This window comes from Lepidochelys olivacea, assembly GCF_965140295.1.
Source record: "Lepidochelys olivacea isolate rLepOli2 genome assembly, chromosome: 3".
NCBI classification, from domain to species: Eukaryota; Metazoa; Chordata; order Testudines; family Cheloniidae; genus Lepidochelys; species Lepidochelys olivacea.
In genome coordinates, this window is record NC_140413.1 from 37644076 (window position 1) to 37671803 (window position 27728).

At 42.3% G+C, this 27728-nt stretch overlaps 1 protein-coding gene across 1 annotated transcript in view; it reads right to left on the reverse strand.

The window, feature by feature from the left end:
• The window catches only part of SNTG2 (syntrophin gamma 2), a gene marked incomplete at its 3' end in the record, with an annotated part of 518636 nt that overhangs the window by 96744 nt on the left and 394164 nt on the right, over positions 1-27728 (reverse strand). Inside the window, exons 10-11 of the mRNA XM_084623596.1 lie at positions 25605-25734; positions 19604-19642 (exon numbers count right to left, since the gene is read on the reverse strand). Coding sequence (XP_084479722.1) covers positions 19604-19642; positions 25605-25734 — 169 coding nt within the window. The remainder of the gene's footprint in view (positions 1-19603; positions 19643-25604; positions 25735-27728) is intronic.

The window sequence follows — 27728 nt, forward strand, 5'->3', positions numbered from 1 at the left end:
CTTAAACAGAAAAAAGAAGCTTACAAGCAGTGGAAGGTTGGACATATGACCAGGGAAGAGTATAAAAATATTGCTCGGGCATGTAGGAATGAAATCAGGAGGGCCAAATCGCACCTGGAGCTGCAGCTAGTGAGAGATGTCAAGAGTAACAAGAAGGGTTTCTTCAGGTATGTTGGCAACAAGAAGAAAGCCAAGGAAAGTGTGGGCCCCTTAATGAATGAGGGAGGCAACCTAGTGACAGAGGATGTGGAAAAAGCTAATGTACTCAATGCTTTTTTTGCCTCTGTCTTCACTAACAAGGTCAGCTCCCAGACTGCTGCGCTGGGCATCACAACATGGGGAATAGATGGCCAGCCCTCTGTGGATAAAGAGGTGGTTAGGGACTATTTAGAAAAGCTGGACGTGCACAAGTCCATGGGGCTGGACGAGTTGCATCTGAGAGTGCTAAAGGAATTGGCGGCTGTGATTGCAGAGCCATTGGCCATTATCTTTGAAAACTCGTGGTGAACGGGGGAAGACCCAGATGACTGGAAATGGCTAATGTAGTGCCAATCTTTAAAAAAGGGAAGAAGGAGGATCCTGGGAAATACAGGCCAGTCAGCCTCACCTCAGTCCCCAGAAAAATCATGGAGCAGGTCCTCAAAGAATCAATCCTGAAGCACTTAGATGAGAGGAAAGTGATCAGGAACAGTCAGCATAGATTCACCAAGGGAAGGTCATGCCTGACTAATCTAATCGCCTTCTATGATGAGATTACTGGTTCTGTGGATTAAGGGAAAGCAGTGGATGTATTGTTTCTTGACTTTAGCAAAGCTTTTGGCACGGTCTCCCACAGTATTCTTGTCAGCAAGTTAAAGAAGTATGGGCTGGATGAATGCACTATAAGGTGGGTAGAAAGTTGGCTAGATTGTCGGGCTCAACGGGTAGTGATCAATGGCTCCATGTCTAGTTGGCAGCCGGTGTCAAGTGGAGTGCCCCAGGGATCGGTCCTGGGGTCGGTTTTGTTCAATATCTTCATAAATGATCTGTAGGATGGTGTGGATTGCACTCTCAGCAAATTTGCGGATGATACTAAACTAGGAAGAGTGATAGATACGCTGGAGGGCAGGGATAGGATACAGAGGGACCTAGACAAATTGGAGGATTGGACCAAAAGAAATCTTGAAGGGTTCATGTTTAGCTATTCCACCTGGAAGCAGGCAGGGCACACCCTGACTGTTTTGTAGAAGCAATGCACACATTGCTCTATCCAAGGACAAGGGCTAGATATGAACCATGAGAACTTGATTGTTGGGACAGCAACTGTGGGAAGCTTTCTTAGCCTGGGCTCAAGGCCTGAGAACCAGGATTGTAGTAGATAAAGGATGGTAAATAAGTATATTAATCAACGTCATACATTCCTTTGTGTATCTTTTTGCGGTAGCAGTGTGTAATGCTTAGGGGGGAGAAATATAATAAAAGGAGAAGGTGGAAGGCGGGGGGGGCAGAACAGCCCATCTCAGCTGACCAGCCTGCTTGCTTGCATAAAGCTGTGTTCTGTCTCATCATTGAACCGCCACAAAATCTGATGAGGTTCAATAAGGATAAGTGCAAGGTCCTGCATTTAGGACGGAAGAACCCAATGCACAGCTACAGACTAGGGACCAAATGGCTAGGCAGCAGTTCTGCGGAAAAGGACCTAGGGGTGACAGTGGACGAGAAGCTGGATATGAGTCAGCAGTGTGCCCTTGTTGCCAAGAAGGCCAACGGCATTTTGGGATGTATAAGTAGGGGCATAGCGAGCAGATCGAGGGACGTGATCGTCCCCCTCTATTCGACATTGGTGAGGCCTCATCTGGAGTACTGTGTCCAGTTTTGGACCCCACCCTACAAGAAGGATGTGGATAAATTGGAGAGAGGCCAGTGAAGGGCAACAAAAATGATAGGGGTCTGGAACACATGACTTATGAGGAGAGGCTGAGGGAACTGGGATTGTTTAGTCTGCAGAAGAGAAGAATGAGGGGGGGATTTGATAGCTGCTTTCAACTACCTGAGAGGTGGTTCCAGAGAGGATGGTTCTAGACTATTCTCAGTGGTAGAAGACGACAGGACAAGGAGTAATGGTCTCAAGTTGCAGTGGGGGAGGTTTAGGTTGGATATTAGGAAAAACTTTTTCACTAGGAGGGTGGTGAAACCCTGGAATGCGTTACCTAGGGAGGTGGTAGAATCTCCTTCCTTAGAAGTTTTTAAGGTCAGGCTTGACAAAGCCCTGGCTGGGATGATTTAATTGGGGATTGGTCCTGCTTTGAGCAGGGGGTTGGACTAGATGACCTCCTGAGGTCCCTTCCAACCCTGATATTCTATGATTCTATGATTCTATGAAATATGTACCAATTTGTTGTGTGGATTTTTGCAAGTCACTTAACCTTTTTGCTTTGCAGTTCTTCATCTGTAAAATGAGGGTAATAATAGTTATCTACTACACAGGGGTACTGTGAGGATTAAACATACCTAAGTGAGTAGAGCTAATATTTGTCTAGTGCTTTGAAGTGTTACTTATTTGTCATTACAATTCATTTTTATTTTCACTGAGACTTGAGTTCCCAGAAAATCAGTGAAGATGATCAAGAGAATTTCACAAAGAATTGTGAAACTGTCCTTCATATAAACAAAGTAGGGGCAATTATCAAGACAGATTTTAAGTCTAACCCCCAAGAATTTATGCATTAAGAATGGGAAATATTGATATAGAACATAGCTGAAGCCCAGGTGGGTGTAGAACAGCTACTTAGGTTATGTCTACACTGCAGAAAAGACTTGTGGCAGTGAGTCTCAGAGCCTGGTTCAACTGACTCGGCTTGAAGGACTTATGCTATGAGGCTAAAAATAGCAGTGTAGACATTTGAGCTTGGGCTGGAGCCTGGGCTCTCAAATCCAGTGGTCTCAGAGCCCAGGCTCCAGTCCAAGCCCAAACATCTGCACTATTTTTAGCCTGTAGTGCAAGCCCAAATCAATTGACCCAGGCTGCAGACTTGTTTTTGCAGTGTAGAAATACCCTGAATGGCTGTTCTACACCCAACTGAGTGTCAGACATGTTCTATATCAATATTTCATGTTCTGAGTGCATAAGTCCTAGAACTGTATTTTGAAGTAAACCTTAATCTTTCTAATTTAACAACTAGAAGAAGCTAATTTTAGCAACATTTTATATATTCAGAAATCATTTGTGTTTATTGTAAGAAAATGAGAAAAAAGAGATTAATGCTATGAGGATGTGCACACTATTTCTTTAAATCTGTAGCAGGAAGCCTAGCAGGAAGGGACTTGGGAAGCTTCTAAGCAGTCGCTCTATAGTGAAAGAGCTACAGAGAGAAGCCTTAATGCTAATACTATTAAAGTTCCTCGTTCAGTATCAGAAGAAAGGGACTCTCTCTGTGATTCTTTTGCCAAATGAGAGATGATAAAGGCCTGATGCAAAGAGCCCACTGACTTCAATAAGAGTCATACTATTGACACCAATAGACCTTGGATCAGGTCCTAAAAGGACAATACATCATTCTAAACAGGGATCCCCAGGATGAAGAGAAGCGAAGGCTCAGAAAGCACTTCCTTAGTTTAGCATAGTGTAATTTAAATGTACACTAACCCATATTAACATTGCAGACAGGATATTATTTTAACCAATGGAACCAATTAGTATGAGAAATTCTGATATAAGTTAATAGGAGTTTCATGTGTGGAATGGCCGCAGATAAGAATCCACTATTTTTGAGGCAGCTGAAATATATACCAACTGTGGTACTGTCATCGGTCACCCTGATTCCCACAACTCCAGGTTCTAAATCTCTGTATCCGTACAGATTGCTATCTAGACAAGCCATTGGATGGTGGGACAACTGGGCTCATGAAAAATGAGAGAAAGGCAAAGGCATCATGACACCTGATCTGTGAACATCACTGCAGTGGGGTGAGTCATGCCCTGACAGGTTACAAGTGAGTTCCATTTAGATTACATTACCTTATCTTCAAAACTGGAAAATAAAATCAAATTGCAAATAGAGCTATTGGGAATACCCTGTAAATGTGCTTTACAGCACAAACTAAAAATGATAAATACTGGATTAACCTTTGATCAATACTGCTCTATTAATGTGGAAAAGAAATCACATACTTTTACAGTTTCAATGAGATGGCAGGACGGTAACTCCTATTAGCCTGTAAAAACCCCTACAGATGATTCTGTGTACAGAAAAGTATCTAATTTAATGTTTCATAAAAAATATGCAGTGATTCAATGATGTGTGTCTTTTTGGAAATTGAGTAACAAATCTTACTGCCTCCTGATAATACACTCAAGCGCTTTCCAGTTTGTGGAACAGTATGATAAATTATATCAAGCAGAATCAGAAGGTGATAATGTTTGGACAATGGTCATTGTAAATATCCTGCATGTCTAACAAAATTATGTACAGTATATGTTACAACCTGGACAGGCACTGGTCTGTTGTCTTGTGATTACTGGGCCTAAAACTTTAGCCTAATTGTACGCTTAAATGTATAAAGTATGTTTAAGTTCATAAGATGTCACAATAACTTATGATTTTTTTTCCTGCTTGGGAATTAACTATGGAAAATAGGTCAAGTTGTGTTCAATAATAAATATTATGAACAAGTGCAAGAAAACAAAACAGGAAGACTAGATTAGTCCAGACAAAAAAAAGGCCTATTGATATGATTCAAGGACTGTGTTCAGATTGGACTTCATAAACAAGAAGATATGGGGTCCAGAAGATACAGAGTGCAGAAATTAATGGACCAACATTGGTGTCCGGCCTAATTGGTGAACAAAATAAGGAGGGCACAAAATTGCATCACCCACTTTTCCACTTATTGGGGATCTTAAAAAAAAGAGCCTTTGAAAAAAATCTCATCTTTCCAACTCATGTCAGCTCATCTCAATTCATTCATCTTCCTAAATCCCAAAACAGAGGAAGCAGACAGGAGTAAAAGATTTTCTTCCTGGGAGGAAGGTCATTAGGCCTTGCTTTGTTTAAGAAACTGTTTTTCACCTGAGAGTTGTGAAAGTCATCATATCATCATGACATCCAGTCCCCAGCCCATCAGTGAGGATACCTAATTGCCAGCACCACAGATGCATGTAAGATCCCATTCTGTTTCCCTTTCTTTTGTGTTACCTTCTGCTCCTCTTCTTTCCTCTTGTCTTATCGCTCACTGTCTTGGCTTTTCATCGAATTTTGAAATCAACTGAACTACATCAGCACAGTAAGATGAGTGGGATACCTGCCCTATCTCAGGAGAAAAGATCCAACCAAATGATTTCCCTGACTTGAAAGTGAACAATAGCCAAGCAACAGGTGTCACGTCAACATGCCAGCTAAAGCATCCATTTATAATGGACCAGCCATTCAGCGTTCCAAAAATATCAAAAAAAGCCATAGTCCCTCACACCTCCTTTTCTATCCTATCTCATCTCTCCTCCACTTTTCATCTGTTTTGTCTGTTAAAAACAGGACTTGTGAATACCCTTCACACATCAGGACAGAATAAAATTAACCCTTTCCTTTTAATCAAAGAACATTTGTTAATGAAAATAAGAGACTGATATTTTGCTTCCAAAAGGAGAAAAACTTTAACAGGTTTTGATTTAGTTTATTTTGTGTAATCACTCAATTTCATAGACGTTAAAGCCAGAAGTGACCATCATGATCATCTTGTCTGACCTCCTGCACATTGCAGGTCACAGAACCTCACCCACCCTCTCCTGTAATAGATCCATAACCTTTGGCTGAGTCACTGAAGTCCTCAAATCATATTACAGAGAATCCACCATTTAATCGAATTTAAACCAGCAAGTAACCTGTGCCCCATGCTCCAGAGGAAGGCAAAAACCCAGGGTCTCTGCCAATCTAACCTGGGGAGAATTTCCTTCCTGACACCAAATACAGCAGTCAGTTAAACTCTGAGCATGTGGGCAAGTCCCGACAGACAGACACTTGGGAGAGAATATTCTGGAGTAGCTCAGAGCCCTCCACATCTGGTGTCCCATCACCAGCCATTGTGGATCTCTGCTGCTAGCAGTCTCAGATTGACTACATGCCATTGTAGGCAGTCTTGTCATATCATCCCCTCCATAAACTTTTCAACCTCCGTCTTGAAGCCAGTTAGGTTTTTTTCCCCTTCATGCGCGACTGCTCCCTGTGGGGGACTGTTCCTGATAGGCGATTACTCTAGAACTATACTCCTCTGATGGTCAGAAACCTTTGTCTAATTTCAAGCCTAAACTTGTTGATGGCCAGTTTATATCCATTTGTTCTTGTGTCAACATAGGCATATAACTTAAATAACTCCTCTCCCTCCCTGGTATTTCAGTTTCAGTATACATGCTTATTTTAATTTCTTGTGCTTTCTTGTATTTGATCAATAAACGTTCAAAATTAGACTGAACACTTTTGGGTGTTTGCCAAGAAGCAAGTAAACCACAGCCTCTGTAGAAAAAAAAATGGACCGAAATATCACTGTTTTAACATTGGACAATGAAAAAGTTTATAAACACCTTTAACTCTTTTGGCCCTTGAGATTAATACAACAGTTGTGAAAGGACCCAACCACTGGATCCCACATAATTCTAAGCCCCCTAGGCCTGGGTAGTGACTGGCAGTGGTGCCCACGGTCATATGCACATTACACATGGAATATAGCATTGGCAAGGGCACCAAGTCATCACTTCCAGACCCTCCCAATGGCAGTGGCAAAGAGAAAGAGCACTGGCCAACCCACTGCCCACTCAGGCTTTGCTCTGCAGCCCATCTGTCATGACGGGGTGGGGAGGACTTTGGGATCAAATCTAAGCAGTGCTGTGACCCCCAAGAACCAGTTTGCAATACCACTCAATCATTTTTGGCCTCATTGTGATGGAGAGTCCATAGGGCCAAACTTGAGTAGGCAGTGAGGTGGCCAGCACTGCTCCTTCTTGCTGCTGCCTTGGGGACAGCTCCAGCACCAGAGCTCCTCTCCTGGGGGCCTGACAGGCTTCTCCCTGCTTCCAGCAGCCCATGCCCCCTCTGCTCTAACCATAGGGTTCACTCAGAAACAGCCTCAAGACCTGCTACAAGTATGGGGAGCTGCAATAAGTGCCTGTACGGGGGAGCCAGCTGGGAGAGGGGAAGCAGGGAGCTCTGGGGCATACCATGTGAAAAATTCCTGGGGCCAGGTTACTGTTCCTAGCTCTGGGTCTCTGAAGCACACTCCAGAATCAGACCCCATGTCTGATACCCTTCTTGGCCAGTGGGACCTCATAGTTTGGCTGCCTTAACTCCTGGAACTAGTGCTTAGCCCTTGTGAGGTCCTAGTTGCGTAAGCACATTTTCCCAGAGAACACTGAGCTGCGGGAGCCCTGGTTCCTTCTTAAACTTTTCAGGAACAACGTGGCAGGAAAGCAAGAAACACAGACTTAGCAAATGAATTTCTTAACAATAGACACTTCACTCCTGAAAGCACTAGAGAGTGACAGATGTGTGAAAAATGGTCAATGGTCCTTGATGGCACTCTTATTGTAAGCCACTGTGGTGTTCAGTGATCACTCAGTGCTCTATGTACTTCAAAGAGATCTGCTTTATTCTGTGATGGATTCCAGCTGGCCGTGCAGCATAACAACAACATGAGCTTCTGCAGTGCCCCACTCAGACTCTCTGTCTGGGAAGCTCAGCCTTTAAAGGCACATCCCGTCTCACCAAAACTTAGCAATATCATTTTAAAAACCAACTTTAATATAACACACAATTACAAATGCTTATATGTAATCTGTAACTAAACTTACTAAAAATATTAAATTGTCTTTGAGGTGCCTTTTGCTGTCATTTGGATCTGCAGCGCTCCTCTCAAACATCAGCACTGCTGCTGTCAGAAGGAGGTGAGTCCATTTGTTCCAGTCATTTTATGTCTCGAGCCTCCATTGTCTCAACCTGCTATGGTTGTTGCCTGTCTGAGGACCTCCTGGGTAAAACAGCAGACTGGGATTTGGAGGTATCACCTATTTCTTCTTTGTATGGTCCATTAGGGTGACAACCTGATACGACTATGGGGCAATCTCTTGTGACACCGCTGCTGTTTGAGACCATTATTTCCCATCATAGATATGCACAGTGTCATTTACATGAAGTGCTGGCAGCTCCCCTGACTCCAAATCATATTGATTTTTTTGTTTTGTCTTAGCTCTCTGTACATCTGCAAGTCCCCAGTGACCCTGAAATCAGTTTGTAATAGTGCAGGCATTCTTGTTTTACGAATTGAACAAAATGTCAGCAGGTAACAACCCAGGCATCACTGGTATGCCTTTCTGTAATTTACCAGTGCTAAATACAGATCAGAGTCTGACTCTGTAGTATTTTTTCAGAAGATGCGTTATTATTCTGACACTGTTTTCCACAGCTTCATTGGATTTGGGATAATAGGGACTAATGGCTACATGTCTCAACTTGTACTTTACTGTGAAGTGCTTAAACTCAAGTCCACTAAACTGTGGCCCATTGTCAGACATTACTAAGTGAGGTATACCACGTCCAGCAAAAACAGACTTGACATGCACTATTATCTTGCAAGTGAGAATCACAGGGAAGTGCGACTCACAGTCTAGCATAAGTACATGTTTTTTTTTCCAGCAAACAAAGAAATTATGCCCACTTTTTTATTCCACCAGGCAATTTTTTCCTGTGCCACCAACATAGTTTTTTTTTTTTTTACTTGGCCTCTATTTTTGGCATGTAAGATAAGTTTTAATAGCATCCTCAGTGTTGCTGTTCATTTGAGGCCATATAAAATTCTTTTAGATTTCTCAATCCCTAAATGACTTTCATATATCCTTTTAAACAAAATCCCATCTAGTATTGAGAGTTCTCCCTTACATCGATAATAGGGGCCAGGAACCTCCCTAACTTGTGCTAGTAGCCTTAATTACTTTCTGCAGGGTCTTATCCTGAGCAAATGACTCTGGCGAGCACAGTCCATTTTTCATCTGAAACAGAATACATACAAAACCTAGCTCGTGCTCTATTGTACTTTTGTCAAATGCTCTAGAGTGTGTGTCTGCAGCCACCAAATCCCTCCCAGGTTTCTAATCAAATTGCAAATCATACACTTGTAGCTAAAAAAAAAAATCCCCATCAGGGGATAGGGGCAGGCAGATTTGCTGGGCCCCTTTGACAATGGGAATAAGTGGTTCATGGTCAATTTCAGTTTACACAGGTCTGTCATAAATAAAGACATGAAACTTTTTACACGTGGACAAAGGTGAAAGTCTCCTTCTCTTTTTGAGCAAATTGACACTCATTTTTTGTTAGCACCCATGATGCATAAGCCACTAGGTCTCCAGTATTAACTAAACTATTGTACGAGGACTGCACCAATACCTTCTCTGGAGACACAGACAGCTTAGGTCTATGCTAACTGTCAGGACTGAGGCCCCTTTAATTAAATCCTTCTGTTTCTCAAACTCTGTATTAAGATTTACATCCCATGTCCATTGGGCATCATTGCACAGTGGTTTTCTCAAGTTGCTGATTTAGGCAGTTAGATTTGGCTTTCCTTACATAATTCACCATTCCAAGGAAAGTTTTGTACTCCTTCCTTATCTGTTTTGGCAGGCATGTCCTTTGAGACCAGCTGTTTGTTGGGTGTCTCTAATGCCCTGCACCACTTCCCAGTGGCTGACAGGGGAACCCAGGCCCGGCCTCTACATTGGTTTCCAGCCTAGGGACCCTATAACAAGAAGCCAAGGTCTGTACAGTTCTACCCCTGAGCTTCTGCTGTTTCTCTGGGCTTCTTCCTATTTATTTGGCTTCCCCCCAGTCCCTTTCTGGGTTTGCCAGCCCAAGCCCCCTCCTCCCTATAGACTACTTCCTTGCAACCTGTTGCTGCTCACAGCTCCTGCGCTTTATGCAGGCCCTTCTTGTTCCTGCCCAGCTGATCCCATTTCCAATTAGTGGCCTGCTCCCTGTCTCAGGTGCATCCTGGGTAGTTAATTGGCCTGCCTAGCTACTTTAACCCTTCGGGGCCTTATGTGGGATGGGCACCTCATCACAGGGGGATATGAAAGAGATCTATAAAATCGTGAATGGTGTGGTGAAAGTGAATGGGAAAGTCCTTTTCCCTTCACAAGCACCAGCGGTCACCCAATGAAATTAATAAGCAGGAGGTTTAAAACAAACAAAAGGAAGTACTTCTTCACACAACACACAGTCAACCTGTGGAACTCATTGCCAGTGAAGGCCAAAAGTATAACTGGGTCAAACAGAATTCTATAAATTCATGGAGGATAGGCCCATCAAATACTATAAGCCAAGATGTTCTGGGACACAACTCCATGTTCTGGGTGTCCTTAAACCTCTTGCTGCCAGAAGTTTGGACTGGACAATCACTCGACACATTGCCCTGTTCTTTTCTTTCCCTCTGAAGCATTGGGCACTCGCCATTGCTGGAAGACAGAATGCTGGGCTAAATGGACCAGTGGTCTGACACAGTGTGACCATTCTTATGTCCTTAGTTTACTGAAACAGTATATCCCAATGTTTTGTTTTTCTAAGAGCAGTTGCCAGAAACATGTTGATGCATTAAATCTAGAAAAATAATTAACATCAGTCATACCCCCAAAATTTCTCCCCTTGCATGTAATACAAAAATGTTCCCTTAATTTTTTTTTTAATTCTTCTGGATCTCTATATAAGTGAAGGGCTCCATCTTTTTTCTCCCGACAATGACCAACAAATGTACCCACTCTGTCAATTCTTCTCTTGCTCCATGATTCCCAGAGCAATGAGCCTATTGAGCTCTTTTAGCCTTCTCTTTTGGGCAAAGGGAACTCTCTTAGGGACATGGATTGTTGGGCAGTTGGGTTCTTTTAGTTTTCTTTTGTGCTCTCTTGAGAATTTCCCTATCCCTTGGAAGATGCCCTCAAATTCTTTCTAAATTGTTGTAGTCCCCGTCCCTCTAAAAGAGTATCCTCTTGATGAGACGAAGCGCTTGACGCACTTTTAACCAATAACAGGATCTCTTCCCTCTGGTGACTGTACCAGCTTTATCCTGGCTTCTCCAAACTCAGCTATTGTGGGCAGGATTTCCCCAGTTTCCAGTGGGAATGCTAAATTTCTTGAGGCCTTGCTTGACCTTGACACTGTATCAGAGCTTTGGCCTTCCTCTGTGTCACAGGCAGTTCTTAAGTTGAGCATAGAGTATGGCAGAGGATCTTGAGGCATGTGCTCCATGTGTCCCAGCCAGCGAAGCCTGTGAATGTCCAGTGTAGTCTGCATAGACTGTAGGCTGGTTCTTTCAAGGATCTCATTATTAGTGATCCATTGGTCCCAAGTAACTCCAATTATTTTTATAAGACAATGGAGTTGGCAAATGTTCAATCACTGCTCCTGCTTGATTGCCACAGTGTGTGTAAATCTATGTGCTGTTTTTCCTGAATTCCAAGTTTGAGGCCCACATGATTTTCTGCCTCATGATTCTTCTCATGTAGCATTTGGGATTCTCTATCATGTCTATAGCGTCAGAGCAGTGTCCATCCTCCATAAGGACTGCAACTTTCTTTGCTTGGCAAATTTTAATTGCTCTGTCAAAGGTTTCTTCTTCCAGTAGTCTGTTTCTGAGTATTTTATTCCAGATCCCAGCCACGATCTAGCCTCTTGTCAGAGACTCAGTTAGCCCCCCAAATTGCAAGATTGGCTCTTCAGCCTTAGATCAGTAACAAACTCCTCTATGGTTTACCTTCTTTTTGTACTCCCTGTTTAAAAATCTCTCTCATGTTTCATTGTGATGTGAAGTGCAGTACTCATCACATTTTTACAGTGCAATTTCATAGTGAGCCCCTGCCTAAGTTAACTGAAAACTATTAAACATACCAAGTGCTTCAGAACTAGCTATTGTCAGAAATAAGACTACATTCTCACTGTCATCTTTCTTGCTGGCACCCATTGTTGCAGATATAGAATAAAGTGCTTTTTAAAGCTTCTCCAGTTATCTTCCATGTTTTAAGAGCATTTCATCGGCTGGAGCTTTTAACTGCTCCATTCTCCCAGTCTAGTATTTTCTTAGTTCCTTTTTACTCCTGGTCCTGTGTGGTGTTCAATGATCCTTCAGTGCTTCAGGTGCTAGAAAAAAGATCTGTGATCTGCTTTATTCTGGTACCCGTTTCAACTGACTGTGCTAACAACAACATGAGCTTCTACAATGCCCCCTTAGACTTCGTTTCTGGAAGTCCAGACACTAAAAGAATAGTCCCCAACACCACAGTCCTTTCCAAGGCATTTCCCACCCTAGCATGAGCACACAGTGTCTAGAATAAACTGATGTCATTAAGATTAGGTTGGTTTTCAGCACAGATGCAATGTCTTATTTCAGGTTCCAATGCAAAGTGAAGGTCACAATGAAGGTTTGATGAAGTACATACCGACCTAACCCCCCGGTGTGGATAGCTCTATGCTGACAAGAGGGCTTCTCCCATCGACACAGCTACCACCTTTCGGGAAGGTGGAGTACCTACACTAATGGGACAAGCATAGGTAGAGTCTTCAGAAGACAATCATAAGATAAATGAATTTGGGGGTTTAAAGTTCATGGGGAAAACTGTGGTTCCAGAATGAAATAGAAATGAAAGCCATACACCCTATCTAACTATACATGCTCAAAAACAAACAAACAAACAAACAAACAAACAAACAAACAAACAAACAAACTCCACAGAAAGCTTCTATCTTATTTTTGTAAGAATTTCCAAGCCTTAAAATACACAAATATCCTTCCACAAATTCACATCAAAGTAGCTTTTCAAATCTCCTTCAGTTTCTCAAATATTTTTTTTCACCACCTACCCTGTAAGTTTCATTCCCCTTTACAGTCAGACGTACTAAGAAACAGTAGAGATTCACAAACCTATGTAGTTTTGCACTGATAGGCTCCATTAAACTTAAGCATCTCAAATCCACTTCTGCCCACCATTTTCATTTATTACTGCAAAGTTTTCTTTCCAAAGTCCAAATAACCACATTCCCTGGTGAAATGTACACAAGAGTTTCATATTTGGTTGAACATTTCTTTAGGGCACAATTTCACAGGGCATTTCAAAGTCATATTGTTGTTCCTTTTATTCACTTCATCTTGCCAAGTTCTATATAATCTTTGTTTTCTTTCCCCTTTTTGCACAGTACCTTCCCCAGCAGAGTCATTTATAGGCATACCTTAGCTTCTGCTGTTCCTGAAATTAATATTCGTTTCTTATATGTTTGCATCTTGAATGGAAACAGCATTGCTCTATCATATGTTGCAGAGACAAGTATTTCTTTTGAAAAACAAAGTTATGTGTACTCAATTCATATTGGTGCAACATTAACATTAAGAAATCAACCACTTGCAAAAGTCAGGAATTAAGGGGAAAAGCTCATAGTTAACTCTGCCCCATTGTCCTTCTCTCTTTAATATCTTGCTCTAGCATTTGCACCGAATCCTGCAAACCTTCCTTCAGTGAAACTCCTGTTGATTTCAAACAGAAATTTTTATTCAGCCTTTCACATAGTAAGTTATAAAACAGATGCTATTCAGCCTATGCTTGATTTTAGCATCCATACAGATCCATAAAAGTGCTCCCCCAAGTGCATTAGGTACCAATGGGAGCACAAATTACATTATTAGTAGTATTTGTTATTTATACACTACGACAAAACAATAGGCAAACAGGTAGGCAAAACAATTATTCAGAATATCTTTCATCAATCCTTATTGGATATCAATTTAAATAAATAGCAGTACTTCAAAAAAAGAGTCTTAAGATGCATATTCTTCCCTGCAAATATTTGCTTAAATTTCAGTAATTGAGAGATAATCTAGAAACTGACACCTAGTTTCAATGATTTTTTTTTTTTTGCTAATCTTAATTATATATTTTATCCGCATTAGACTGTTTCACGAGAAAGAACTATGTGAGAAACTAAAATTTCAATGGAACATCCATTCATTTTGTTTTTGATGTAACTTTTGGGCTCATTCTCTAATGCACTTAAAATTCTTTTATAGTTCTCGAGTTATTTAATTCCGCATAATATTGATTCTCCCATAAGAAAAGTGAAGTGATTTCCTAGATACAAAAATTGCTACTGGGTTAGAAATTTAATAAACCTCCTAAAAGTTTCTATAAATCTCCCAACAAGATTTTACAAACAAGATGACAAAACAAAGTAAGAGATGAACTAATGTATGAGTTGTTAATTGTATAACAAACTTATGTTTGCCCTGGTCTACACTAGGACTTTAGGTCGAATTTAGCAGCGTTAAATTGATGTAAACCTGCACCCGTCCACACAATGAAGCCCTTTATTTCGACTTAAAGGGCTCTTAAAATCGATTTCCTTACTCCACCCCTGACAAGTGGATTAGCGCTTAAATCGATGTTGCCGGCTCAAATTTGGGGTACTGTGGACACAATTCGATGGTATTGGCCTCCGGGAGCTATCCCAGAGTGCTCCATTATGACCGCTCTGGACAGCACTCTCAACTCAGATGCACTGGCCAGGTAGACAGGAAAAGAACCGCGAACTTTTGAATCTCATTTCCTGTTTGGCCAGCGTGGCAAGCTGCAGGTGACCATGCAGCGCTCATCAGCACAGGTGACCATGATGGAGTCCCAGAATCGCAAAAGAGCTCCAGCATGGACCGAACGGGAGGTACGGGATCTGATCGCTGTTTGGGGAGAGGAATCCGTGCTATCAGAACTCCGTTCCAGTTTTCGAAATGCCAAAACCTTTGTGAAAATCTCCCAGGGCATGAAGGACAGAGGCAGGCCATAAAAGGGACCCAAAGCAGTGCCGCGTGAAACTTAAGGAGCTGAGGCAAGCCTACCAGAAAACCAGAGAGGCGAACAACCGCTCTGGGTCAGAGCCCCAAACATGACGCTTCTATGATGAGCTGCATGCCATTTTAGGGGGTTCAGCCACCACTACCCCAGCCGTGTTGTTTGACTCCTTCAATGGAGATGGAGGCAATACGGAAGCAGGTTTTGGGGACGAAGAAGATGATGATGAGGAGGAGGTTGTAGATAGCTCACAGCAAGTAAGCGGAGAAACCGGTTTTCCCGACAGCCAGGAACTGTTTCTCACCCTGGACCTGGAGCCAGTACCCCCCAAACCCACCCAAGGCTGCCTCCTGGACCCAGCAGGCGGAGAAGGGACCTCTGGTGAGTGTACCTTTTAAAATACTATACATGGTTTAAAAGCAAGCATGTGAAAGGATTACTTTGCCCTGGCATTTGTGGTTCTCCTAGATGTAGTCCTAAATCCTTTGCAAAAGGTTTCTGGGGAGGGCAGCCTTATTGCGTCCTTCATGGTAGGACACTTTACCACTCCAGGCCAGTAACACGTACTCGGGAAACATTGTAGAACACAGCATTGCAGTGTATGTTTGCTGGCATTCAAACAACATCCGTTCTTTATCTCTCTGTGTTATCCTCAGGAGAGTGAGATATCATTCATGGTCACCTGGTTGAAATAGAGAGCTTTTCTTCAGGGGACACTCAGAGGAGCCCATTCCTGCTGGGCTGTTTGCCTGTGGCTAAACAGAAATGTTCCCCGCTGTTAGCCACAGGGAGGGGGGAAGGTTGAGGGGGTAGTCACGCGGTGGAAGGAGGCAAAATGCGACCTTGTAACGAAAGCACATGTGCTATGTATGTAATGTTAACAGCAAGGTTTACCCTGAAAGAGTGTAGCGACTGTTTTATAAAATGTGTCTTTTTAAATACCGCTGTCCCTTTTTTTTTCTCCACCAGCTGCATGTGTTTCAATGATCACAGGATCTTCTCCTTCCCAGAGGCTACTGAAGCTTAGAAAGAAAAAAAAACGCACTCGCGATGAAACGTTCTCCGAGCTCATGCTGTCCTCCCACACTGACAGAGCACAGACGAATGCGTGGAGGCAAATAATGTCAGAGTGCAGGAAAGCACAAAATGACCGGGAGGAGAGGTGACGGGCTGAAGAGAGTAAGTGGCGGGCTGAAGACAGGGCTGAAGCTCAAATGTGGCGGCAGCGTGATGAGAGGAGGCAGGATTCAATGCTGAGGCTGCTGGAGGACCAAACCAGTATGCTCCAGTGTATGGTTGAGCTGCAGCAAAGGCAGCTGAAGCACAGACTGCCACTGCTGCCCCTCTGTAACCAACCGCCCTCCTCCCCAAGTTCCATAGCCTCCACACCCACACGCCCAAGAACGCGGTGGGGGGGCCTCCGGCCAACCAGCCACTCCACCACAGAGGATTGCCCAAAAAAAAGAAGGCTGTCATTCAATAAATTTTAAAGTTGTAAACTTTTAAAGTGCTGTGCTTAAAGTGCTGTGTGGCATTTTCCTTCCCTCCTCCACCACCCCTCCTGGGCTACCTTGGTAGTCATCCCCTTATTTGTGTGATGAATGAATAAAGAATGCATGAATGTGAAGCAACAATGACTTTATTGCCTCTGCAAGCGGTGATTGAAGGGAGGAGGGGCGGGTGGTTAGCTTACAGGGAAGTAGAGTGAACCAAGGGGCGGGGGGTTTCATCAAGGAGAAACAAACAGAACTTTCACACCGTAGCCTGGCCAGTCATGAAACTTGTTTTCAAAGCTTCTCTGATGCGTACCGCACCCTTCTGTGATCTTCTAACCGCCCTGGTGTCTGGCTGCGCGTAACCAGCAGCCAGGCGATTTGCCTCAACCTCCCACCCCGCCATAAACGTCTCCCCCTTACTCTCACAGATATTGTGGAGCACACAGCAAGCAGTAATAACAGTGGGAATATTGGTTTCGCTGAGGTCTAAGCGAGTCAGTAAACTGCGCCAACACGCCTTTAAACGTCCAAATGCACATTCTACCACCATTCTGCACTTGCTCAGCCTGTAGTTGAACAGCTCCTGACTACTGTCCAGGCTGCCTGTGTACGGCTTCATGAGCCATGGCATTAAGGGGTAGGCTGGGTCCCCAAGGATATATAGGCATTTCAACATCCCCAACAGTTATTTTCTGGTCTGGGAATAAAGTCCCTTCCTGCAGCTTTTGAAACAGACCAGAGTTCCTGAAGATGCGAGCATCATGCACCTTTCCCGGCCATCCCACGTTGATGTTGGTGAAACGTCCCTTGTGATCCACCAGAGCTTGCAGCACTATCGAAAAGTACCCCTTGCGGTTTATGTACTCGGCAGCTTGGTGCTCCGGTGCCAAGATAGGGATATGGGTTCCGTCTATAGCCCCACCACAGTTAGGGAATCCCATTGCAGCAAAGCTATCCACTATGACCTGCACATTTCCCAGGGTCACTACCCTTGATATCAGCAGATCTTTGATTGCGTGGGCTACTTGCATCACAGCAGCCCCCACAGTAGATTTGCCCACTCCAAATTGATTCCCAACTGACCGGTAGCTGTCTGGTGTTGCAAGCTTCCACAGGGCTATCGCCACTCGCTTCTCAACTGTGAGGGCTGCTCTCATCTTGGTATTCATGCGCTTCAGGGCAGGGGAAAGCAAGTCACAAAGTTCCATGAAAGTGCCCTTACGCATGCAAAAGTTTCGCAGCCACTGGGAATCGTCCCAGACCTGCAACACTATGCGGTCCCACCAGTCTGTGCTTGTTTCCCGAGCCCAGAATCGGCGTTCCACAGCATGAACCTGCCCCATTAGCACCATGATGCATGCATTGGCAGGGCCCATGCTTTCAGAGAAATCTGTGTCCATGTCCTGATCACTCACGTGACCGCGCTGACGTCGCCTCCTCGCCCGGTATCACTTTGCCAGGTTCTGGTGCTGCATATACTGCTGGATAATGCATGTGGTGTTTAATGTGCTCCTAATTGCCAAAGTGAGCTGAGCGGCCTCCATGCTTGCCTTGGTATGGCGTCCGCACAGAAAAAAGGAGCGGAACGATTGTCTGCCGTTGCTCTGACGGAGGGAGGGGCGACTGACGACACGGCTTACAGGGTTGGCTTCAGGGAGCTAAAATCAACAAAGGGGGTGCCTGTACATCAAGGAGTATTTCAGGCAGGACTGCACGGAGGGTTCCAATAAGAATTGGTGCACCTAAGTTATCGTTGTTATTGGAACAAGGAGGTTAGCCTGGCCTCTGATTGATACATGGCTAGATTTACCTCGCTGCACCTTCTCTGTGAGTGACTGCAGTGTGATCTAGAGGAATGAGTCCCCTAGACAGGGGAGGAGGCAAATGAGTACAAAACAAATCTGGTCTATTTCTTGTTCTGACCCACTCCATCTATCTTTTACATCTTTGGGTGGCAGCAGACGGTGCAGAAGGACTGCATGCCATCCACATCTCATGGCTGCTCGGCAGAAGATGGTACAGTACGACTGCTAGCCATCTTCGTCTCTTGCCTGCCTGGCAGAAGATGGTACAATACGACTGTTAGCAGTCCGTATCGCCTGCCCGCTCACCATAAGACGGTTCAATAGGACTGACTGCAGGACTAAAGAGAATGACCTGGTCAAGTCACTCCAAATTTAGTCCCTGCGCCCATGTCTGCCCAGGCGCTCCCAGCCGACGTGGCCAGGAGCACCTCGGGAACGACGATGACGGCTACCAGTTGTACTGTACCGTCTGCTGCCACAAGGCAAGGGGTTGCTGCTACTGTGCAGCAAAGCCGTACCGCATCTGCCAGCACCCAGGAGACATAGGGTGACGGTTACCTGAGCGGGCTCCATGCTTGCCGTGGTATGGCGTCTGCACAGGTAACTCAGGAAAAAAGGCGCGAAATGATTGTCTGCCCTTGCTTTCACGGAGGGAGGGAGGGAACGGGGGCCTGACGATACGTACCCAGAACCACCCGCGACAATGTTTTAGCCCCATCAGGCATTGGGATCTCAACCCAGAATTCCAATGGGCAGCGGAGACTGCGGGAACTGTGGGATAGCTACCCACAGTGCAACGCTCCGGAAGTCGACTCTAGCCTCGGTACTGTGGAAGCACTCTGCCGAGTTAATGCACTTAATGCACTTAGAGCATTTTCTGTGGGGACACACACACTCGAATATATAAAACCGATTTCTAAAAAAACAACTTCTATAAATTCGACCTTATTCCGTAGTGTAGACATACCCTTTGACTCTAACAGGTTTTAGAATGATTTTAGAATCAGCCTTTGATTGCAGTACAGTTCAGTTTATGAAAATCATTTCCATGCTAGAAGTATAACCTGGCTAATTCTCACTTCACCAGTCTGAAAACCCATAAAACAACTCATATAAACAAAAAAGTGGCCTCTCCCCATTTCTCAGCAAGGATTGAATAGCAGGCTGCTGCAGTGACAGACCATATTAGTAAGATCTCATTATTTGTATAAAACAGAATGCAATTCATTAGCTAGACTATTATGATTGTGGAGGAAAACTAAAACTATACTTTTCAAAGTAAATGAACACAGTGCATTTGTAATGGAGTATCCTTACATTTTACTATTATGTTTGTTCTGTCTACATGTAGCTCCAAACTTTTTGCATCCTACAGCAACTGCATGGAGGCAGATTTTTCCCCCAGCAATTTTTAAAGAGATTTCATTAATGGTAAATATTTATGGACAATACAATTAAAATCTTACCTGGTCTGATAGAGAGCAGCATTTATTTGCCATTTTCATCTGCAGAAAAACGGAGATTAAAGAGTAGTCAGAGTGATGACTATATTGATGTTGTCATTTGTCATATTAATTCATTTTCAAGGACATATTTAATACACATTTATATATGTTTCCATACAAAAATACAACATTAAAAGAAAATCAAGGTTGCAAAATGAAGCCCTCAAAAATCAGGAACTGACAAAATTAGGAATGCCTATATAAATTTAGCTCTGCCCCTCATGGGGCTGCGTTATAATACATTCTTTAGATACATATTACCTTCCTCACTTGCACCCCAATTCAACAAAGTGTTTAAGCACTTTGAAGTTAAGAATGTGCTTAATTGTTTTGCCTCTGTGCACAATTTGGAATGGGACAGAGATGAAGGCAGTTGTTCAATATTTCTCTTTAGTTCATTGTTCAATGTGAAGCTGCTCATCTCTCTTGCTGCACAATATTTAACTGACTGCACCAAATATGGAGTTCTGTTGATTTAGACTTTTCTGTCTCCCTGACACTTCTGATAAGTTTCACTCCTTTTAAGTGAAATATTATTACTACTATACAGCAGAAACAGAACTTAAATACAGAAAGATTAAGTGACTAGTCTTGCACATGTAGACGGTAGTAGTTGTAGGGACAGAACTTAGTCTCCTGGACCTCAGTTCACTGCCCTAACCATAAGACTCCGATAAACTAATCAACCTATTTCTCCTACAGACTGAGAAGGAAGAAAGATTGTTACTAAAATTTTTATTTTATAGCAGTTGGGATGTGCTCATGGCAAGGTGTACCATAGAATCATAGAACTGGAAGGAACCTTGAGAGGTCATCTAATCCAGTCCCCTGCATTCAAAGGCAGGACTAAGTATTATCTAGACCATTCCTGACCCAGGTGTTTGTCCAACCTGCTCTTAAAAATCCCCAATGATGGAGGTTCCATAACCGCCCTAGGCAATGTATTCCAGTGGTTAACCACTCTGACAATTAGAAAGTTTTTCCTAATATCCAATCTAAACTGCCCTTGCTGCAATTTAAGCCCATTGCTTCTTGTCCTATCCTCAGAGGTTAAGAAGAACAACTGTTCTCCCTCCTCTTGTAACAACCTTTTATGTACTTGAAAACTGTTATATCTCCTCTCTGTCTTTTCTTCTCCAGACTAAACAAACCCAATTTTTTCCAATGGTCCCTCATAGGTCATGTTTTCTAGACCTTTAATCATTTTTGTTTCTTTTCTCTGGACTTTCTCCAGTTTATCCACATCTTTCCTCAAATGTGGCACCCAGAACTGGACACAATACTCCAGCAAATACATCCCAGATGATGTTTGCTTTTTTTGCAACAGCGTTACACTATTGACTCATATTTAGCTTGTGATCCACTATGACCCCCAGATCCCTTTCCGCAGTACTCCTTCCTAGGCAGTAATTTCCCATTTTGTATGTGTGCAACTGATTGCTCCTTCCTATGTGCAGTACTTTGCATTTGTCCTTATTGAATTTCATCCTATTTACTTCAGACCATTTCTCCAGTTTGTCCAGGTCATTTTGAATTTTAATCCTATCTTCCAAAGCACTTGCAACCCCCCGCCCAGCTTAGTATCGTCCGCAAACTTTATAAGTGTATTCTCTATGCCATTTTCTAAATCACTGATGAAGATATTGAACAGAACTAGACCCAATCCCTACGGGACCCCACTCATTATGCCCTTCCAGCATGACTGTGAACCACTGATAATTACTCTCTGGGAAGGATTTTCCAACCAGTTATGCACTCATCTTATAGTAGCTCCATCTAGGTTGCATTTCCCTAGTTTGTTTATGAGAAGGTCATGTAAGACAGTATCGAAAGACTTACTTAAGTCAAGATATACAACATCTGCTACTTTCCCCCTATCCACAAGGCTTGATACACTGTCAAAGAAAGCTATCAGGTTGGTTTGACGTGATTGTTCTTGACAAATCCATGCTGACTGTTATTTATCACCTTATTATCTTCTAGGTGTTTGCAAAATAATTGCTTAATTATTTGCTTCATTATCTTTCTGGGTACACAAGTTAAGCTGACTGGTCTGTAATTCCCCATGGTTGTCCTTATTTCCCTTTTTATAGATAGGCACCATTTTTGCCCTTTTCCAGTCTTCTGGAATGTCTCCCATCTTCCATGACTTTTCAAAGATAATTGCTAATGGCTCAGATATCTCCTCTGTTAGCTCCTTGAGTATTCTAGGATGTATTTTATCAGGCCTTGGTGACATCTAACTTGTCTAAGTATTTTTGACTTGTTCTTTCCCTATTTTAGACTCTGATCCTACCTCATTTTCACTGGCATTCACTATGTTAGACATCCAATCGCCACCAACCTTCTTGGTGAAAACCGAAACAAAGACGTCATTAAGCACCTCTGCCATTTCCACATTTTCTGTTATTATCTCCCCCCCCTCCCCCATTGAGTAATAGACCTACTCTGTCCTTGGTCTTCCTCTTGCTTCTAATGTATTTGTAGAATACATTAGATCAGATCAGTACTATGGACAACAGCCTCATTCACGACACACCATACAATTAGTACAATGAATAAGGAAGGATTCTTTGGACCCTAGACCTGTTCACCACCCAGAGAGTGAAGTGACACAGGGAACCTGGAGAAAACAAATAAGTGATCATATAATTACTGTATTGTAATGCAGTACACACTGGGGGAAGGTCATGGGTTGCGCATGCAACCTTATCTTTGTCACTTCCTGACTTCTGACTTTGCAACCTCAATTTTTAATGTAGTTTTTTCTATATGAAATTCATGTTTATAAAAAAAAATGAAGCAGCAAAAAAATTCCATCATGTGGTACAGGGATGTACCCATTTTTATTCAGCGGGGGCACTACTTAAAATATAATAAAATAATAGCTGCTGAATATCACTTTAATGAGTAGTATGACTAAATTTGTCCACTTTAATAAAATGAGATAAATGAGCTTCTGTTCTAACTAAATGTTCCCTTTATTTATAAAGCAATCCTTCAACTTTTTGGTGGTAATGGGGGCACGGGTGGGGAAGCCTCTAGTTGTCTACTCTCATGTGCTACTACTTGCTAGACAGCCACAGAACGCTGTGTAATGCATAAGGTGCAATCCATGAGGCAGAAACCTTTGCCTTATTCCATGTGCAATTTTTATGGGTTATAGAAGTAGTCAGGATTTTTTCAAGGACCTGACTTAATCCACATTCACCCCACCTAGTGTGGGTAGGAAAGCAAGATTCCTTGGCTCCTGTCTCCGATCATATGCAGTTTCACAGATCATATTCCATAATTCTCTGTCTAGTGCACCTGAAATTTCACTGTGCTTTGCTTGGGACACTTGTGCACATATTGGAAACATGAGATGTTATCTACTCAATGGGAGTTTCACCTTAGTCTATATACACATACATATTAATTTACAGTGGAATTTTGGGTTATATAATGTTATCACTTATCAGCCAATATACAGGCATAAAGGACAATTTTTAAACTCGTATAATTCATCCAACTCAAATCCAGTGTTCACTGATCAGATGAATGATACATCCATAATATAGGAATTATGTCCCTATTCTGAGGCCAAATTTTAAATTTATTTAATCTTCTACTGAGGCTTTAGTGCTGTATAATAAAAAGGTACAGAAACAATGGTTTTCAAAGCAATTTTTTTATTTAATTTTAAAAAAGAGAACATACTAATTTTAGGTAAAAGATGTACATTTTTGAGAAAAGTGTAAGTACTTTGAAATGGGCCTCTATAGTAGAAACACACAGGCAACCTTAACTATAGGTGTTGCCAGGTGTGCTGCCTATAATACCCTTCTCCTGATGCTCTGTTTAGGATAATAGAAATTAAGAGCTGTGAGAAGAGTTAACAAAAATCACAAGTGATTTAATAGATGGCTAACTGTATACTATGGAGAGAATGCAGGGAACTGGACCAGTCCTACGAGGTCCCTTCCAGTCCTACGAGCCTATGATTAATTCTGGGCTATTTTACAGAACTCCCTCCCAAAAACTGTCCAGTTAAACAGTGTTGTCAACTCAGCCTACAGGAGACACTTTGACTATACACATTGAGAGAGAAGTAGATGCAGGTCAGGTTCCTTTCTATGCTGCTAGCTCAGCATAGTCTCAGTTCCCCTGCCTGTGGGCTCCTGTTCCTTCTCTCCCCTTAGAGGCTACAGGTTGTGTTGGGAAGCAGAGTACTGTAAAGAGACCAGAGAAGTGCATCTTTCTCCTCCGCTTCCTTTTTCTTCCAAACATAAATATTCAGGGTGTGGGCAAAAGGGAAGGGGAGGTAGCACAGAGTGCCGCACTGGTGGAAAGGATAATAGGAAAAGCAAAAGAACGTGGGGAATGGGATGCGGAGAGGACTTCTTCAAGAAAACTGCAGCATGTGTTCTGTTTGTAAATATAATAGTTACTATCAGGCTTTTCGCATGAAGCTCATTTTGGATTATGCAGTATTTAGTAGTGCTGAAAGAGTCAATGCGTTCTCCTCCTCCATATCCTGTTCTTCTCCACCATGACCCTTTAGTTCCTCTTTCATGCCCCTCCTCTCCATCTTTCTCCTCAGAAGTAACTGTCTGCACAGTAGCATCATAACAATTCAGACATGCTCTTGGTAGACACACTGACATTTCCAGGTACCCTCCTGTGGCTGGTCAACAGCTGACTTCCTCTGTATTCAAAGATAACATGACTACCCCAGGTCCCCTGACAGCCTGACTTTGCTGAAAATGTTTCTGTGAATTAGGTCACTGCTTTGCAATGAGCAGAAGTTCCTGATTGTGATGAAAGACCTATGCTGGCATGGCCGATATTAGTATTGTCCCCTGGCATCAGTATGGCATCTAAATAGATCCTTTTTGGTTGAACTCTCACTCCACTGTATGTACGGATGGTAAAGTATATTCCAAATAGAGCAATGCTTAATTTACAGGCTTGTTGAGATGTTCCCCAGACTGCACGTCTGACCCAGCCTGTTAAGGGAATTTGATCATATCCTTCCCAACGAGGAATGGGAATGTACATGCACATAAGATGTACTATTGTGTTACTCTGGTGATCAGTAACAGAAAATTGGTGGAGATATGAAATATTGTGGGATATAGCAGGGGTGGCCACCATGGCTCACAAACCACATGCAGCTCTTTTACAGTTAAAGGGCAGCTCCCGGAGCCCACCATGCCCCCCCTTCTCTGCCTAACAGATTGGTGGGGTTTCTGGGGTTTTGGGATTGGGGTTTCTGCCCTCTGGCAGGGTCGTGTGGTTCAGGGCTTCAGGTGCCTCTCATGGGGCAGAAGCCTCAAGGCCTACCACAGGGCAAAAACCCTGAGCCCTGGCAGTTGTGCCCCATTGGGCTGAAGCTGTGAGCCCCGACATTACAAACTTTACTTTTAAATGTATAGCAATATCTTAATTCTGATACAAGCACCTTTTTACTGGTACAACTGTGACCACACTAAAGGATTGTAATGCTTTAGCTACATCAGTTTCTAAACTCATTATAGCAGTAGAAAAACTGCATATAGACCAGCCCTAAATTACACTGATTTAGTTACAAAGTTTCCCTTCACATACTTCCAAAACAAGTGATGCAAACTTCTGAAACCAGATTTCAAGCGTACTTTAACTGCAAGAATTTAAAAAGAATACATTTAGGCCTTATCCAAAACTCAATGAAGTCAATGAAAAGACTCTTCCGATTGGGCCCTACACAAATTTTGAAAGTAATAAAGTCACCCTGAGGTTCTGTTGTTCTCTATTATATAATAAGATTGTATTTTCTTGGAGATTTCAAGGTAAAGTGTTATGCTATTACAATTTTGTTTCTTCCCCCTCACTCTTTTGTTTTACATATTATACCTTATATACAAATTATTATACTATGTTTGGGAAATTGAAAATAATTTAAATATAGCAAATGCAGGAAAATATGCAGAAAGTAACGTACATTTTGAAGTGTCAAATCACTGATGTTAGTTGATAATGCTCTCAGCCAGTCAGCACACTCCTGCGCTGTATAAAACTGAAGTATCCCAGTGCTAACTCCATCAAGTGCAAGCACTTCAAATGCATTAGATCTGTAGTAAAAAGAAATATATATAACAAAGTTTTCATAAACTATCCAATAGTTCTCAATCTTCATCTGATTTTTAGAACTTTTTACAAGTTTCATTTTTCAAATTTACAAACAGAGAGAAAAGCAACAGAAAAGGGGAATAATAACCTACAGTATCAGGAAACACAGACACAGTAAATGGTTTATCTTTATCAAAGTTTGTAAGTTTTGATTAATTATTCACTTACTGTTGTATAATTTATATGTATATAATCAATAAACTTAAGATATTTTATTAAGGATGCATCAGTTAAATCTAAGTAAACAATTGTGCAACCTCTTGCCACCAAAATAAATGTTTGATACTCTAAAAACTTACAACATGAGTCACAAAGCAAATATCTTCATCTATTTTTAACTTCTTGAAGTGCTGTAGGTTTAAAAAAATTACAAGCAATCATTCTTTAGAGCTCATTTAATGTGTATGAAAATCCAAATACTTTATACTTCTTCAAAGGGGCTCAATATGAGCACCCAAAAACTGAGGCCACCACTAAAAACGTAGACCAGACTAAATATGTTACATTCTTCTCTAACTATAAAACTGTGTTCACAAACAAAGTAGCTATTTGGCTGATAAAGATTGTGTGTCACTGCTTTACACTCCGTAGATACTGTGACATTACCAAGACTTATAAGAACTTTACACACCCACTTTAAATCACTCTACAAAAGCTCATGTCACTCATCTCTGACTCAAACTAAAGACAAAACCCTCTATGTAACGCAGAAGTCTCCACTTCAACAGATGAGTCAACTTATGGATTTTTTCCTACTTTGGCATGGCAAAGTATTCTTGACCAGAAAGGAACAATCACTGAATACATCACACGTAAATGATATCATTGAGGGACCTGTAATTTATGCTGCACAGTAGAAGAGGCTGAAGACCTTCAGATCTTGAAAGATTTGTACTGCATGATTACCACCAAAGAACTCATTGGCTCTGAGAGGCCACATATTCACACATCTCTAATATGTCTATCACTGTAGCATACTAGCAATTCTTCTTTAGGTCTGTCAGGAGGATCAGGTTGAGAGAGTCTAACCTTTTAAGTCTGTGTTTTAGGGAAAGTTGAATTGAATGTGAAAGACCATATTTCTGTTTTGTAGGTGGCACAGGGAAAACAGAGATGTTGCAGATGTGGAGAAAAGTCTTGGAAGAAGGATATATTTGCCCTTTAGTGTTTAATATTTTTAATTTTGATTGCTACAGCTCTCTGTCTGTGTTATTGATCTCAGATACATGCTATCCTTGCCAAAATACCAGAGTCTGCTCTTTCTATTTTGAATCTGTCCCCTTTTCCGGGATTTCAAGTATTTGTAGCCAGAAAAAGAACTCCACAGGATCTTGGCTTTCTCTTCCCTCAGGCAGTCCAATTATCCTTATCTTGTTGTGTCTATTACCACTTTCATTATCTTCATTATTTTCTCGCAGATCATAACTTTATTTTCTAATGACTGCAAGCATTTCTGCACAGTAATGTTTGAGCCCTGCACTGTAGCCACCAGCTGTTCTCTACCCTCAAGCTGCTCCCAAAGGCTATCCACTCTCACTGTGAAATTAATAAGTGATTGCTGCCAGGTATTTTGCATTTCTTCAATGTTAAAAGCTAATGCTTTTGCTAAGTTAGGAAAGATTGCAGCTTCCATCTTGCCAACTAATTCCCTTATCTTACACAAAGTAACTGTTGAGCAGTAAAGAATATAGAACATGAAGAGGGAAAAAGGAGCCAAAGGAGAAATCAAGGTGAGTAGGAGGGGAAAAGTGTGTTTTTTGCTCTTCAATTATTTTGCAAAACACTTCAAGAGTCCGTTGAGTATAGTACAATTATTCTGATAAAATTAGATCCACTTAGAGGCAGTGTGGCCTAGTGAACAGAGCACTGGACAGGGATTCAGGAGACGTGGGTACTATTCCTGACTGCCACTGGTCTGCTAGGCCAGTAACTTCAC